Source organism: Saccopteryx leptura, chromosome 7 (genome assembly GCF_036850995.1).
Source record: "Saccopteryx leptura isolate mSacLep1 chromosome 7, mSacLep1_pri_phased_curated, whole genome shotgun sequence".
In the NCBI taxonomy this organism is placed as follows: Eukaryota; Metazoa; Chordata; class Mammalia; order Chiroptera; family Emballonuridae; genus Saccopteryx; species Saccopteryx leptura.
Window position 1 is genome coordinate 46,619,792 of NC_089509.1, and position 18,047 is coordinate 46,637,838.

Genomic DNA, 18,047 nt, shown 5'->3' on the forward strand with positions numbered 1-18,047 from the left:
AATCAATAAGGTAATTTTACTATGGAGAGTGACTTGCTAAAAGGACAGAAATCAGGGAGTCAGTTCTTTTCAAAATAATATATTAGTTAAAATTACTTGAAGAAAATCAACAGTTATTGTGGGCTATTAAAATGGTTTTACTATTCATAGCATTTCATGACTTCATTTATTTGCTATCCCTAAATTAGAAGTGCCTTTCCTTTGTTATTGTTGTGTGTTCTCAACCTTTTTGAATCCATATTTCTTTTCTGATAAACATTGAAATCTCACAAATATTAAATTATATATGCTCCTGCTTCCCACACAGTCCTGTCTTACACCTTCTCATACAGAATATAAACTTTCTCTTTTAGTTCCACTGTTCAAAAATATTCTGCAGAGCCTACTTTATATGATTTATGAAAACAGATTTTTAATATTTAATAGACATCTATAAGTTGTATATCCCACCCCATCTCCAGATTCTAACATGGCACCTGCTCAGAGGAGAGGATAACCCTTCCCTAACTAAGCAGGCTAACGGGACAATGCCATGGTTACATTTACCTCAGAGGGATAGAGCATCACATGCCCAGTTTGTCTTTCAGGGTTACATTGTTTAGTTGTGTAGTTCAACCCACAGACTGTGATAAATAGTCTGAAAGAAAGTACAACTGGAGGAAAAAGGAAGTGAGGCAGAGCTGAGACTCATGGGTGTGGTCTCTGTCTAGCTGTTAAGTCTTAATTCTCAGAAGATTGCACAGAAAATTTCACCAACTGCTATTATCCAGCAAAGTGAAGAACATGGTCTAGGGAGCTTTCAGTTAGGTCAGTGAGATTGTCTTACCTTCCTTGTTTATTCCGATGCAGTTAGCCAACCATCTATGGGAAAAATACAAAATCCAGATTCTAACAATGCTGAATCTTCTACTAGTTCAGCTGTCCGACTGGGACGCAGTAACAGTATAGTGCAGTGTGCAATGGGTATAGCCATAACTGAAGCACAAGTTTACATGACCAAAGTTTACAACATGGAAAGCAAGGCTAGAAATGCAAGCTGTCATTTTGAGAATTGGCTGCTTGTGCCATGGAGCTCTCTTAAATGCGAAATGATTATAAATAAATGTTTTCAGTGACAATTGTCATCCATTTCCTGTCTTCAAATAAGGAAAACACACCTACTTTTGAGTGTCTTTAAAGGTTTACCTTAACGATCTTAAGACAGAGGATGTTTTTTCATTTATGTGTATGTACTACTTTTCTTGACTTATTTTCTGCTTTTTGCTTCTGATGCTTTTTGTGGGTAAGGAGACCAATAGAACTAAGATATAGAAAAGATTATTCACCTCATTGTTTGCTTGGGTAGCAACTTTTCTGTAAGAGAAGGGAACTCTTACTATTCATATCCCAAGGGGTTGGGAAAACAGGTGACTTTTTTTCTAGGGCAGAGTGAAAGAGATAGCAGTTTCTTAAGGTAATTTATTTCCTCCATCCTGAAACTGCTGTAGATTTAAACTGGCTTCTCACCACAAGTGAACACTTGCAAAACACTTTGAATAGTCTTAGCAGTGGGGGAACCCAGCAGAGGGACCTTTACTACTTCCTAACTCACGCATGCTCATCTACCACCCCTCAAAAAGTACATCTTACTAAAGAATTATAAATCATTCAAGGGTGAGGGGTGGTGCGAATGTACCTTTAAGCCTGTGTTTCTTTTCAACCTTGAAGTGTGTGTGTGTGTGTGTGTGTGTGTGTGTGTGTGTGTGTGTGTAAATAAAGTTGAGCTGCTCTTGTTGAACTGGGGTGCTAGTGGTGGAGCATTTTGGCTCACACAGCCCCAGCCTTCATGGAGCTCCATAGCACTGCTACATACCTTATTACTTTACTTATTCAGGATTTGTTACCTATCATCTGACAGCACAATACTGAGTGCCAAACACAATGAACTTGAGATATTTTACCTATAAAATAAGAAAAGTTCATTTAAAAAGGAGAAAGGAGGCTGTGGAGGAATTAAGAGTACCACTTCAGAAGATTCAACATCCATGTAGTAGGAGTCCCAGAAAGGAATACAGGACTGAAATTACCCCCAAAATATAATTCAGGAATATTTCCAAGAACTGAAGGACAGACTTCCAGAAGGGTTAAGTACAAAATCAGGAATCAGAATGGCTCTGTATTTCAACAGAAACAAATGGAAGCTAGAAGGGAGTTTTCCAAATTCTGAGGAATAATTACTTCCGATATAGAACTTTTAACCTGGAAAACTATTGGTTAAATCTGAGGGTGGGGTAAAGATATTTTCAGTTATGCACTGTTTCAAAAACATTTACTTCACAAACACTTTCTCAGGAAGCTACTGGAGGGTTAATTCCTCCAAATGGACAAGTGAACAACAAAGATGAAGATTTGGGATACTGAAAATGAGGGGTTCAGCTAGAGAGATGAACAAAGGGAATCCTCAAATTCAAGGTGAAAGAAAGTCTCAAGATGAAGGCTTTCCTTTAGACGTGGAGATGAACAAGGCTAGACTGGAGCAAGTCAGAGAGCTGAAGGAGAAATTCTTCTGAGAAGATGAAATTAATACAATAACAAGAGTCTGAATGAATTGAGGAGTTGTATTAGTGATAGCAAGAAATATTGCAAAAGAGAAGGCTTTTGGGGGGAAAAGTTTTTCAGAAAAGGAAAAAGAGGCATAGTGTAAGGGTGGGCAAAAGTAAATTTACAGTTGTAATAGAGATACATAATACAATAATAAATAGTATAAGAATGTCCGTTCCACATATTCACAACTCTAGATATACTTTTTTTTGCTCACCTCTATATTAAATGACTTAGCAGTGAGTACCATTACATACCCTAGTTGCAAGAAAGTAAAAGCTGAATGCTACTCTAACCAAAAAGAACAGGAAGGATATAAAGTGGGGAAGGGGGTTGTTAAAGAGAGCTTAATCCTTCTTTTGCATAGTGGGAAGATAAGTAAAACTGAAAATTAATAGTGCAATATAGCATGCTATTTAAGAGTACAGAAAGAATGAAGCAAAAGAGCTGAAAATTGTTGCCAAGGTGAAGCAGAAAATGGGGAGAGAGGATTTTTAAAATTAATTTTAAATATATTAAAAATATAGACACATATCTTTTATTTAAACAAATAAATAAATAAAGCCCTGGCCAGATAGCTCGATTGATTAGAGCTATTGAAGCACAGCAGTTGCTGGTTCTATCCCTGGCTAGGGCACATGCAGGAGCAGCTCAATGTCTCTCTCTCTCTCTCTCCCCCTCCCTCCCTCCCTCCCCCCCCCCCTCCCTCCCTCCCTCTCCCCCTCCCCCTTCCTCTTTTGCTGAAATCAATAAATAAATATTTTTTTATTTTATTTTATTTTATTTTTATTTTTCTTTCCTTTATTCAGAAGCTGGAATCAGGGAGAGACAGTCAGACAGACTCCCGCATGCGCCCGGCCGGGATCCACCCGGCACGCCCACCAGGGGCGACGCTCTGCCCACCAGGGGGCGATGCTCTGCCCATCCTGGGCGTCGCCATGTTGCGACCAGAGCCACTCTAGCGCCTGAGGCAGAGGCCACAGAGCCATCCCCAGCGCCCGGGCCATCTTTGCTCCAATGGAGCCTCGGCTGCGGGAGGGGAAGAGAGAGACAGAGAGGAAAGTGCGGCGGAGTGGTGGAGAAGCAAATGGGCGCTTCTCCTGTGTGCCCTGGCCGGGAATCGAACCCGGGTCCTCCGCACGCTAGGCCGACGCTCTACCACTGAGCCAACCGGCCAGGGCTAAATAAATATTTTTAAATTAAAAACTAAATTAGGGTGGAAAGAACTGGAGAGATTGGATTTTACAACAGAGAGACCTCGATTTATCTGGGACTTCTATTTTCTAATTCTGTAACCTTAGTCAATGTATTTAAAGTTTTGAAGTACTGTTTCTTTATCTAGAATGGGAAGATAATGTATGCTCCTGCAGAGGGAAGATTAAAATAAAGTAGTTTATGTAAAACATCGAGCAAGTAATATTACTTCAATAGCTGTCCATTCCTACCTCTGTCCCTAGTGTTTCTCATAAGAAAATAGGGAACTGCCTTCTTCATTGTTGGGATGCTTGCCATTCAAACACAAGACTTAGATTGTCCTTCTTTTCCATGGCTGTGTGCCTCTTTGGAATTGAGGGCATGTCATTGGGATCTATGTTTGTTTGTTTGTTTCTTTCTTTCTTTCTTTCTCTTTTTCGTGACAAAGACAGAGAGAGACAGAGAGAAAGACAGGGACAGACACAGGAAGGGAGAGAGATGAGAAGCAGCAATTCTTTGTTGCAGCACCTCAGTTGTTTATTGATTGCTTTCTCAGATGTGCCTTGATAGGGGGGATGGGGGACTACAGCAGAGTGAGTGACCCCTTGCTCAAGTCAGCGACCATAGGGTCATGTCTAGGATCCCACACTCAAGCCAGCACCCCTTTGTTCAAGCTAGTAAGCTCACGCTCACACTGGATGTGCTGGCACTCAAGCCGGAGACCTCGGGGTTTCGAACCTTGGTCCTCTGCATCTTAGTCCAACACTCTATCCACTGTGCCACCGCCTGATCAGACATGTGTTCTTTAACTATCTGTAGGTAGTTTGAGAATTTAAATAGAATTGAGATTAGACTATTGTTAGGGGAAGCATCATGTTAAAAAGGCCACTGCTGCCCTGGCCGGTTGGCTCAGCAGTAGAGCGTCAGCCTGGCGTGCGGGGGACCCAGGTTCGATTCCCGGCCAGGGCACACAGGAGAAGCGCCCATTTGCCCCACCCCCCTCCTTCCTCTCTGTCTCTCTCTTCCCCTCCCGCAGCCGAGGCTCCATTGGAGCAAAGATGGCCTGGGCGCTGGGGAGGGCTCCTTGGCCTCTGCCCCAGGCGCTAGAGTGGCTCTGGTAGCGGCAGAGCGATGCCCCGGAAGGGCAGAGCATCGCCCCCTGGTGGGCAGAGCGTCGCCCCCTGGTGGGCGTGCCGGGTGGATCCCGGTCGGGCGCCTGCGGGAGTCTGTCTGACTGTCTCTCCCCATTTCCAGCTTCAGAAAAATACAAAAAAAATAAATAAATAAAAATAAAATTAAAAAAAAAAGAAATTTTAGGGTCCTATCTTAGGAGTATTCAATAGTTAGAATGATATATATAGTGTGTTGCATGGTATAAAAATAGTATATCTGGCTTTCAAATTTTATAATAGTAATACATTTAAAAGCATACCCTAAACATCTTGGGAAGGACTGGAAATGGAGATCTGGAAGTCTTTGAAACCTTATTTATTTTCTTAATGGCATTCTGACAATTATTCCTTGCAAAACAGGTTGTAACTTGCAAACATTTGCCCAACAGCCTGTAGGTGTCCTCAGGGAAATTAAAAGCAGGGGCATGAGGGGCTGTCGAGTCCTCTGCCAGTGGCTAAGAGGACACAGTACAGCTTTATAATTATGTAGGCTTTTGCCTGTTCCCATTTATCATCAGTAATAGCCTCAAGGCTAAATGACTGCTCAGCAATTTAAACTGTGATTTAAGAGAAAACAGGCCTTTTAGTGAAAAGGTCCTCTCACTGTCTCCTGAAGTTAACTCTTTTTGTAGAAGAGTTCTCTCCTTTTATAATGGTTTTGTTATTACAGCAATAACTTAAGAGATGCTGGAGAGGCCCCTAAAATCTGCTGACTCTAGATATTTTAACCACTTTTTTAAAAATAACTTTGTCCTTTATGAATTGGGTGCAGCGTGTGACATCTCTTACATTACTGTCTTCTATTTAGGATTGCTTCTTCAAATTATTACTTGAAGGTGTCTTTTTCCCCAAATTTTTCTGGTTAAGACTAGATTATAGATACAGTGTTCTACTCTTGTGAAAGATAATTAGTAATATTATTTTATTGTCATAAATTTGGTAGAATGGAAAAGAAAGACTTTAGAAAAATTACACATTCAAACATGCTACGAGAGTTTTTTCCTCTTACTTAATAGGATGTACAGATTAACCGAAATAGCATCTACCTATTTGGCTAATAGTCTATATGAGACAGCAGACTTTACTAAAACACCTTTCTAGTTTATGCATTACCTAGTTTTCCTTCTGATGTCATACAAATAATAAGTGAGCCTATTCTCTTTTTTGGTTTATATTTAGAAGGAAAGAAGTGTGCATCTTGTGACAGAAAGTGGGATAATAATGGGTACTGTTTCTTTCTCTGTGCTATTTTCTTTTGAAAAATGTTGTGGTTTCCTGCGGTGAAAAAAAGTATTTTGGCCCTGGCCAGTTGGTTCAGCAGTAGAGCATCAGCCCAGCATGTGGAAGTCCTGGGTTCAATTCCTAGTCAGGGCACATGGGAGAAGTGCCCATCTGCTTCTCCACCCTTCCCCTCCCCTTTCTCTCTCTCTCTCTCTTTTCCCCTCCTGCAGCATGGCTCCAAATGTCAAGCAAGTTGGCCTCAGGCACTGAGGATGGCTCCCATGGCCTCTCTCCTCAGGTACTGAAATAGCTCAGTTGCTGAGCAATGGAGCGGTGGCTCCAGCTGCTCAGAGCATAGCCTGGTAGGGGGTTTGCCTGGTGGATCCTGGTCAGGGTACATGTGGGAGTCTGTCTTTCTGCCTCCCCACCTCTCATTTAAATAAATAAATAAATACACACACACACACACACACACACACACACACACACACACACACTGGTCTTGTTGACTGTTCAAGGACTTATGAGTATCAATACATTGGACATTCAAAGCAGGACTTTAGGAATAAAGCAGGAAGAAAGGTATACCTAGTCATCATTTTTACATTTTATCACTCAGTAGCTACATTTTCCTATTGTTAATTATATCTCTTCAAACACTTTTACCTCCCCCCCCCCCAAGATTTTTCTTCTTGTTTCTCTATGTCTGGCTATCATCACTGCCTAGTATTTTAAAAATTAAGGCTGGTGAACCATCTTCAACAGCATCACCTGGGTTATTTTGCTTATCAAAATACAGAATCCAGAGGCCTGTCCCAGGTCAACTGATTTGGCATTGCAGGGACCTGAATGCTGCCTTCTTGTCTATTGTGTAGATCCAGTTGGCCAACTAATCCTGTTTATTTTGCCTTTGAACTATCTCTTGGATCCATTTTTCATTACTCTATTTCAAGGCCTCATCTTTCACCCAGAATATAGCAACAGTTTCCTATGGGTATCTTCATTTTGTCTCCCTCAGTTTGTATTCCACAATGTACAGTTTACTTTTCTAAAATGTGCCCATCTTCTGCTTGAAAATCCTTTACTACTCCTAATTTCAGCAGGTTAAAGTCCAGATTTCAAGATCTGCTACAATCTGGTCAAACCGAGTCTGCTGCATATCATTATGCAGTTAGTGCGCCCTGTAACTCAGGGATCTACTCCAGTTAGTCTATATGAATGGCGCCCTTAGGATTTTTGCAGTGCAGCACAATCAAGATGGTGTCCCTGATTATCCTGTCTGAGCATCCCCTCATCCTGCACATACGCTAGACTTCCATAAATGGAATACCTCCAGTCCCTATATGCACTAAGTAGTGTCTACTCAGTATCTCTGCTCTTTCAGAATGTATGTTCTTTCCCCTCTCATTCTTTACTTGTTGAAATCCTCATTTTTCAGGGCCCAGTTTAATTGTTAGATCCTCTTTGAAGACCAGTAGTTCTCTTTTACACTTCTTTATTTTTCTCTTTTGAGGTAAAACATACAATTAAATGCACAGATCTTGAGTGAACTACTGGATGAATTTCTACAATAACTTCTTCTTGTGCTTCTCAGACTCCTATCAAAATATGCTTATGCCACCTGGTCTGTGGTGGTGCAGTGGATAAAGCGTCGACCTGGAACATTGAGGTCACTGGTTCGAAACCCTGGGCTTGCCTGGTCAAGGCACATATGGGAGTTGATGCTTCCTGCTCCTCCACCCTTCTCTATCTCTCTCTCACTCTTTTCTAAAATGAATAAATAAAATTTTTTTAAAAGATATGTTTATACCTTTTTGCACATTTATATATACTTGCTAGTATGGTTAATCATTTTCATGTGTATCTGCCTTATGAAATTGTAAGCTTTAATTAGAAGGAAAAAGAAAGGCAAGGATTACCTACTGTGTGTTCAGCACTGACCTAGTCTTGAATATTGTACTAGTCAGGATACAGCTCAGTTCCTTTCTTAAGAGACCCCCAAGGACAGTGGCTTAAGACAGGAATTTTATTCCCTTCACATATTCAAAGTATAAGATATCCAGAGTGATCTGGCAGCTCCACAGTGTCCAGAACCTAAGCTTCTTCATTCCTGTCCCACCATCCCTTTTGTTCAACCGCCCCTGAAGCGTTGCCCTCACCATGCAGTTCTGGGTGACTCACCACAACATTGCATCCAGCTGGAGAAGTGAAAAAGGTGAAAAGGAAAGTTCATTTTGGAAATTAACATATACTTTCTGGTGATCAGAACATAGTCACATGACTACATCAGCTAAAATTCAGGAATACTTGAAGAGAATGACTATGAAGAACAAATAACACATATGGTTCATATATGGTCTCTTTTAATCTTAATAACCCTACAAGCCATGTGTGTTAAGAAAACTAATCATCAGAGAAATGAAGTCAGTGGCTGTGTTAGTACATGAAAACCCAGAGAAAATTCCTAAGACTGAAAATCTTCCTCCAGAAGCGAAGAGCAAGGAAAGACTGAAGAAAGAGGCTGGCCACTGCAGTCTGGTATTTCATAGTTTACTAAGGGAAATGTACCTATGAAGCGTGTCTCGGGAGGCTGCAAGATGACAGGGATCCCAGTGCCACTTTGGCAGGCACCAAAGCGTGGCAGGAAGAGAGGGAAAAGAGATGAAAGAGGAACAGTCAGGACTACTAGTAAATGAATGCTACCAGGTCAGGACAACCTGTCCCAAGAACCAGCACATACCAGGAGGCAAGGGAGGGTGCCGATTTATGTCAAGGTGAACATCATCAGTTGTGATTAATCTCTATTGGGGGATCCTGGCACAAGTCCAACCTTCTGAACAGATAGCAATAATGTCATGGAACAGTCTCCTCCATGGGCTAGAAAATTGCAAATCTGGGAGCTGAATACAAAGCCTATACTTTTTTTCATTGTACATAAAATATTAGGAGGGAATATATAAATGTTATTAAATAAATAAAATCATTAATTTGCACAGTGTTATAATATCACATATTTTCACAGTACCATATTATCTCTTACTTCCAAAACACCCTATATAACTTTATTCCATGCTTCTCACTGTCTTGAAATGAAAGTCATATCAACCAGTTTGTAATCAAGGCCTAGTTTATAATACAATTTGAAACAAAATGTCTACTTTTAAATCTATAGTGTCATTTATGAGGAAAAATAAATCACCATATTTGCCAAGCAAAAGCTTCTATTCTGAATTCCTTTGGAAATGCTATATAATAATAAAGTTGAAAGCGATTATATCATTTAACCCCTTAATTTTAAAAGCAAGGAAAATTGGAAAAATAAATAAATAAAAGCAAGGAAAATTGAGATCCATTGAAGATAAAACATTTTGTTCTTTATTTTACTTCCATTCCTGTTTCATGGGATCATAGGCAAAGCTCTAGCCTAATCAATCATTTTCCTGAGTAACCATTATTGTTATACCTAAGAATTTTCTCAGGTTTTCAGAGTTGTCCAGATCAGGGAAATTAAGCTAAACAATGCATATCAACCTGTCCTGTTTTAGTAAAGAATAGGTATTATGTAACACTAAAAACATCTTGATAGCTATCCAGGACCTGTTTTAGAAAGGATGAATGCTATTTGAAAATCAGGAGTAGGTGGGGTCATTCCTATCCATAATTAAAAACCCAATTCAAATGTCACCTACTTCAAAAGCTGTTTCTAAGATTCATAAATAGATGTGGCCACTTTCCTCTCCAAATTCTATAGCCTTTGGATATCTCAGGTTAGTCACATGTGTTTTAAGTAGCAGTTAATGGCACCTTCATGCAGATAGGTTTCGTGTCTTTGTTCTCACTGCATCAGTGGTACCCAGCACAGGCTTTGCTTGTAGTTGGCATGCAGTGATGTAAATGTAATGAATGAACATCTCTACCATGGGAGAATACTTTGCAGAGGCTTTAATGAACAATTTTAACAAAGAATTTGTAGCTGTAGGCAAATATTTTAATTCCTCTGAGCCTCATCAGTGAAATGGGAAATGAATAATAGGAAACGACTTGGTGAAAAACCTTTGCGAAAGGGACACAACTCTAAGGTAGTACCATCTCTAAAGCCTCTTGCTGCCCTCACACATGTTGTAAGCAAACAAAAACTTTAGTTTTTTGTAACTGAGTTCAACAGTAATGGTATATATTTTATTTAAAAACAAAAATGTTTTTTATTTAAAAACAAAAAGCCTTTGTTGGAGTTGGGAAACTTTCCCAAGGGAAGATAAAACTGTCTCCCTTGTGCAGGCTGCCTCTCCTACCTCGGGGCAGTTTTACTATTGAGCCAAGGTAAGAGGTCAGCCCAAGAGGAAGCAACCTGCTGTCCAGGGATTCTCTTGGTGCTTCTTCCTGCGTGGCACACACGGGACTTGGGAAGCAGAACAGGAACTTACTGTCCCCATTTTGCTTCTAGCAAGAACCACCTAGGGAAGAAAGGGCCTTCTGATGGATCTGACTGGGTGGGAACTGCCCTGGCTTCTGGAGGATTGGGGTGAAGGGGTTTGCATTCTGTCCATCTGGCAGTCTTCTGGGGCACCAGTGACTTCATCTTTCCTTAGTGTGATGGAAGGAAACAGCAAACCAGTCTCATCAGTAAAGAAATTACTATAGAAGGCTCTCTTAAAAATATATTTGAAAGCATGAAGCCATGACTAGAAGAGTGTTTCCAAGACAGAGGTTGCTCTAGCTTAGACTTTCTGGGCTTGGCAACTGAGAATAGCCATGAAATGTGGGTTTGAGCATGTTTTCTATAAATAAAGCCATTTCCCTGGAGCCTGGAAAGTTTCACAGAAGACATGCCAAAATGTAATTGAAATGTGACTGCATCTTTAATTGTGAAATTAATTTCACACTTAAGTGCTTTACAAAATAGAGAAACCAAGTGCTTTAAAGTTCAGAATGTTGACATTTGAAGTCTGTCTAAATTTATTTAGCTGGGTCCCAGAGACTGTTTCCTTTTTCTCTGGTCAGTGTCACTGATCTAACACCCAATTCTCTTCTTGGTTGTGTGGTAGGAATTAAATGTATCATTTATTTAGTTGTATTGACCTGAATCATATCTCCCCAACATACATTCTTATTTCAGGGAATAGAATGCATCCATTTGCAATTTGTTCAGTAACTCTGTGACAGTTGTATGATCTAATTCAAGGACCTGAAGTGAAGGCTCCACATGATTTACTTACATGTGAAGCAGTTATTTTTAATTCTGCATTTATATTTTTTAAAATAAGAATATACCTTTTTGATGGAACAGACATTCATTTTTAGACTCACAGATTCAAGAACTATATAACAAAGACATTATTTAGGAATTGATTCCGTGTGTGTGTATGTGTGTGTGTATATATTAATTATATTGAAGAGGAAAAAATAGACTTAGTGACCCTATACTAAGGTCAGAGGTCTGATAATCAGATAGTTACAGAGCAAAACAAGAAACTAGATGGGTTCTCAATTCAAGCCTCTTGTTTGTCCCAGATCTAAAAATATGGATGAGATTTACATTGACAATTTGTAATGATATGTACAGCTTTTTAAGACAATGATAAATAACTTAGCCACTTAGCTACTTAAAATCTCTAATTTCTACATTAGCATATTACAGTATATTGTAGTCTCTTTAACTACCTACTCTTATTTTTCTTTTCCAGTTTTTATACTTATTTTTAATCGCCTGTGTCAGATGCCTTAAAGCCTTCTTTGATTAATATAGTATATAAATAAAATACTCAAAATGATACTTTGGGCCTGACCTGTGGTGGCGCAGTGGATAAAGTGTCAACCTGGAAACACTGAGGTTGCTGGTTCAAAACCCTGGACTTGCCTGGTCAAGGCACATATGGGAGTTGATGCTTCCTGCTCCTCCCCCCCCTCCCCTCTCTATAATGAATAAATAAAATCTTTTAAAAAATGATACTTTGTATTAATGCTAATTAGTTCTGTTTCCTAGACACTATGTTGATTATTTTAATAGCATTTCATCTTTTCTAGCTATCAGAGGTAGTGATAGAAACAAACTTCCTGAGTGGAGTGTTGAAAATTATTACCATTCTTTTATTGAGAAAGTAATGACACTATAATCCTTAAAATAAAAAACCTTGAAATTGTTTTTACTAAGCCTGAATATTGACTTAGGAGTGTATTAATTATATTAAATTGAAAGACTGGCTGATAGGATTGAAATGTTACCTAGGTATTTAAAAGAGTATTGTGATTTATGTTCATCCATTTTTATGAAGGTGCCAAGGCCATTCAGTGAAAAAAGAATAACTTTAGGTACTAGGACCATTGAAAAGCCACATGCAAAAGAAGGAATTTGGACTCCTGCCTCACACCATATACAAATCAACAATATGGATCAAAGATCTAAATGTAAAAGTTAAAATTTTTAAATTCCTAAAAAGGAACATAGGTGATAATCTGTGTGACCTTGGATTAGGCAGTGGTTTCTTAGCCAATGAATAGCACAAGCAACAAAAGAAAACATAGATAAATTGAATTTTGTGCAAATTTAAAGCTTTGTGTGTCAAAGGACACTATATCAAGGAAATGAAAAGACAATCTAAAGAATGGGAGAAAAGCATTGACTGGTTGGTGGTGGTACAGTGGATAGAGCATGGATCCGGGATTCTGAGATCCCAGGTTTGAAACCTGGAGGTCGCTGGCTTGAGCATGGGATCATAGACATGACCCCAAGGTCGCTGGCTTGAGCAAGGGGTCACTGGCTCTGCTGGAGCCCCCTGGTCAAGGCATATATGAGAAGCAATCAATGAACAGCTAAAGTATCGCAACTATAAGTTATGCTCCTCATCTTTCTCTCAGTCCATCTGTCTCTCTCTTTAGCTTAAAAAAAATTACAATATTTGTATATATGTGTGTATGTGTACATATGTATGTATGGATATGTATATATGTCTCTAGTTTCCAGACTATATAAAGAACTCTTACAACTCAACATTAGAAAGACAACCCATTTAAAAAGTGGGCAAAGGAGGCCCTAGCCAATTGGCTCAGTGGTAGAGCATTGACCCAGTATGTAGAAATGCTGGGTTCAATTCCCAGTCAGGGCACACTGGAAAAGTGACCATCTGCTTCTCCTCCCCTCCCCATCCCCCTTCTCTCTCAGTCTCCCCTCCTCCTACTGCCATGGCTTGATTGATTCGAGTGCATTTGCCTCAGGTGCTAAAAATAACTTGGTTTTGAGGGGCCCCAGATGGGCAGAGCATCAGCCCCAGTCAGGGGTTGCCCGGTGGATCCCAGTCAGGGCACATGTGAGTCTGTCTCTCTATCTCCCCTCTTCTCAAATAAATAATAAAAAAATGGGCAAGGGGAAGGCAAATACCATATGATCTCACTTATATGAGGAAGCTAATCAATACAGTAAACTGAGGAACAAAATAGAAACAGAATCATGGTCACAGGAAACAGATAGTTCTCAGAGGGAAGGGGAAAGAGGGGATGGGAACAAAGAGGGTGAAGGCATTAACCAAAATCATATACACATAACACATATATATAGACAACAGGTTAGCAATAGCTGGAGAGAAAGGGGGTATTGTGGTAAAAAGGGGGCAAAGGGAGGGAAATGGGGTGAAAAGAGACTTTGTATGGGGCTTGGGGGTCAGGATGCAGTATGTGGAGGATGTTATATTGAGTGGGGCACTTGAAACCATATCAACACAATAAATTAAAAATAATTTTTTTTTAAAGTGGGCAAAGGACTTCTTAGACTTTTCTCCAAAGAAGATATAAAAATGACCAGTAAACCATGAAAAAATGTTTAACAGCTATAGGGAAATGCAAATCAAAGCTATGGTAAGGTACTATTTCACACCCATTAGGATGCATATAATTTTTAAATGGACAATAAATAAATATTGGTAAGATGTGAAGAAATTGGAACTCTTGTATATTACTAGTAAAAATATAAAATCATACAGCTTCTTTGGTAATAGTTTTAGTAATTCCTTAAAAAGTTAAACAGAATTACCATCTGATCCAGTAATTCTGCACCTTGTTATATATCCAAGGGAATCGAAAATGTGTTCACACAAATTTGTGTAAGCAAATAGTGTCTTCAAAATAACTAAAAAGTGCAAACAGCCCAAATATTTATTAATTGAGGAATGGATAAAGAAAATGTATATTTGCAATAGAATATTATTCAGACATAAAAAGCAGTGAACTATTACATGCTACAACTTGGATAAAACTTGGAAATTGTATGCTATGTAAAAAAAGCCAGACACAAAGGCATATATTGTATGATTTCATTTATATGAAATGTTAAAATAGTCAAGTCTGTAGCATTAGAAACTCGATTCGTGGTTGTCAGAGGATGGGGGAGGAAGGAATTGGGAATAACTGCTAATAGGTACAGGGTTTCTTTATGTGGTGATAAAAATGTTCTGGAATCATATAATGGTAATGGTTGCACAACATGGTAAATACACTAAAACCAAAAAAAGTGTACACTTTAAAATGGTGAATTTTATGTTATATGAATTATATCTTAATGTAAAATACTAAAGAAATTTTAAAAGTATTGTGTGCCCAAGGATAAAATGAAAGACATTGTGAACGGTTAGAAACTGAAAATATGAAGGATTTCCAATCATTAGGAAGCTAAATAGGTACTCCCAAAACCTCCTATAACTGATAGAGAACTTTGTCTACTCTGTGGCTTTCAGAGGGTTCAGAGAAAGTTCCTGTGGTGTAGTTTTTATAGCTGGACAGGAGGAACCAGTCATCAGTGGCCCTCTAGTCATAGCCAAGTAATATGGCTAGAGATGTTATGCAAATTGAGACGATAAAAATCAAACAACCTCCAGTGAGTAAGTCACCTGTAGTTCAGAAACAGCAGGAAGGTTGTAAAACTAATAGGGAATGGGAGTTAGACTTTGACTTTTCTTTTTAAATATACACTCCAACAGCAGCTCTCCCTAGATTTTGTTCTAAAATAAGAGCATTTTCACATATCTTAATTGCTCTGTGATAACAACAGTGTGAACTCCATCCACAAACATTTATTATATATTTAATTTTGCTCTAATTTCTATGTAGCGAGAATTCACCTCGTAAGAGGGAGTAAATCTCCGTTTAGTAAAAAGAAATCTCTTCCCACGTTGCTAATCCTGTTGTGTATTTCTATAAAGTATTAACTTTAAAATGGGCCTTTTATATTCTCCATTTTTAGGTTGCACTTACAGATTACTATTTTCAAAGTAGCATCTTTATGAACTGGAACCCCACTTGCTCCTTAAACATTAGTAAAGAATATTTTTTAAAAGGTAGAATTTAAGGTTTAACAGTATGTCTTATTAGGATTTTAGGTGAGATTTTTATGCCTTTATAAACCTTATAATGTTCATGGTAAACTATATAGAACTATCTTTACAATGCATTTTAATAGCATTTTTAATTGTTATTTTCTAGACCTGTCATTTACTTCATCCTTTATAGTGATGCTACAGGACAGAGAGGAATGGATAAAAACATGGGTGAGCAACTCAATAAAGCTTATGAAGCCTTCCGACAGGCATGCATGGATAGAGATTCAGCAGTAAAAGAGCTACAGCAAAAGGTGTGTGGTTTTGGTTGAAAGTTATTTATTCTGGTAAATGGGATTTGAGAGTCTTTTTCTACTGAAAAAATATCATATTGTTAGAAACTGCCTTGAAGAACTATAATTATTGAAACATGGGAATATATTAATGGATAAAATCTGAGATTTTTTATATCTTGTCTTTTTAAAAAACAGTGTGACATGTGGGAAGAGTTCATAAAAAAGATGACAAATGTTCTTTCATAAATTTAGTTTTTATTTTACTTTTTCACTTACAGTTGACATTCAGGATTTTAGATTAATTTCAGGTATAAATAATTTTTACATAAAATGACAAAGTCAGAAATATCACTGTCTTAGATAGTTTTGTGTTTTGTTTTTTTAATTTTTATTAGATAGCAGGAAGACAGTACAAATTTTAAAATATCATAGAAATAAATTTGTTATTAATTTATAATTATCTTCCATCATTAACAAAAAGAAAATAAACCATTTTAGTGAAATCTTTAATGACTGACTAGAAGTTTTATCTTTGTAAAACTACCCGTGTACACAGTGTGACAACTGAATTCAGGCCATTTCTGAGGGTGATAGTGTGTATTCTAGAATGATACCAAGGTATCAGAAATAGCAGACTGGGCCCTGGCTGGTTGGCTCAGTGGTAGAGCATCGGCCTGGCGCGCAGGAGTCCCGGGTTCAATTCCTGGCCAGGGCACACAGGAGAAGCGCCCATCTGCTTCTCCATCCCTCCCCCTCTCCTTCCTCTCTGTCTCTCTCTTCCCCTCCCGCAGCCAAGGCTCCACTGGAGCAAAGTTTGCCCGAGTGCTGAGGATGGCTCTGTGGCCTCTGCCTCAGGCGCTAGAATGGCTCTGGTTGCAACAGAGCGACATCCCAGATGGGCAGAGCATTGCCCCCCTGGTGGGCGTGCCAGGTAGATTCTGGTCGGGCACATGCAGGAGTCTGTCTGACTGCCTCCCCGTTTCCAACATCAGAAAAATACAAAAAAAAAAAAAAAAAGAAATAGCAGACTGGATTAATAGTGGTGCTGCTAACTAAAATCAAGAATGGAGAAGAGGGTGCAGATTTGAGGATAGAGAAAGAAGATGTGTAATTAGGTTTTAATTGTTAGGTCTAGTTACCTATGGGGCATGCAGGTGAAAATGTCCAATGGATGGTTACAAATATGGATCTAGAGCCTGTGTGGAGTTCTGAATTGGAGAGTATAGATACAAATTGTAGAACAACAGGTTTTATTATAGCCTTCAATATGGATAACATTTCTCATTTAGAGTGTCTAGAGTAAAGACGTAGTTGAAGGACAGAAGGGTAAGAGGAAGGAAATAAGGCCAACCTGTTGGTCAGGAATAGGTTAAGGAATTAACTATGAACAAGAGGAGAAACATCTATTTTTTTGAGAACAGAAGGAAACAAAAGGGAAAAAATAGCTGCAAATGAAGATAAGTTTGCAGATAGGACATGGTAGTGGCCTGAAGGGTTATCACACATCAGTTATACGTAAAATCTAAAAAAAAGTCAAGCTATATAAAACAGCTAAATAGTGGTAACCAGGGAATAGGGTGGAGGAGAATAAGATCGATGGTGTTTAAGGTTACAAACATGTAAGTAAATAAGGGTACAAACACGTAGTAAATAAGACATAGAGATCTAATGCACTATATAATGAATATAGACAATAATATTTTACTATAATTATGTAATGTGATCAATAACACTACAGTGGTAATGATATTACAATATATAAATGTATCAAAGTAACATGCTATACCAGGGGTCAGGAACCTATGGCTCGCAAGCCAGATGTGGCTCTTTTGATGGCTGCATCTGGCTCACAGACAAATCTTTAATTAAAAAAAAATAACGTTAAAAATATAAAACATTCTCATGTATTACAATCCATTCATTTCCTACTGCTCATGTTCATGGTTGCAGGTGGCTGGAGCCAATCACAGCTGTCCTCTGGGACAACACCAAATTTTTATTGGATAATGCGTAACATACACGGGTCACTGTATGGCTCTCACGGAATTACATTTTAAAATATGTGGCATTCATGGCTCTCTCAGCCAAAAAGGTTCCTGACCCCTGCACTATATACCTTAAACCTACACAGTGTTACACATCAGATTTATTCAGTAAATTCATCTGAGCAAGTTGTAGTCTTTTTGATGGCAGAGGGTCAGTGTTGGCTCAGTGTTGATGACAAGGCAGTATCTATGAAATGCAGTAAAGCAAAGTGCAATAAAATGAGGTACACCTGTAGT

At 38.7% G+C, this 18,047-nt stretch overlaps 1 protein-coding gene across 8 annotated transcripts in view; it reads left to right on the forward strand.

The window, feature by feature from the left end:
• The window catches only part of TANK (TRAF family member associated NFKB activator), a 98,599-nt gene that overhangs the window by 26,089 nt on the left and 54,463 nt on the right, over window positions 1-18,047 (forward strand). For 6 of the 8 annotated variants that reach the window (XM_066345961.1, XM_066345960.1, XM_066345963.1 and 3 more), the window contains exon 2: window positions 15,636-15,783. In XM_066345961.1, coding sequence (XP_066202058.1) covers window positions 15,685-15,783 — 99 coding nt within the window. In that variant the 5' untranslated portion in view covers window positions 15,636-15,684. Of the gene's footprint in view, window positions 1-15,635; window positions 15,784-18,047 lie in introns of those variants that run through there. The other 2 variants (XM_066345966.1, XM_066345967.1) reach the window with 1 other exon arrangement.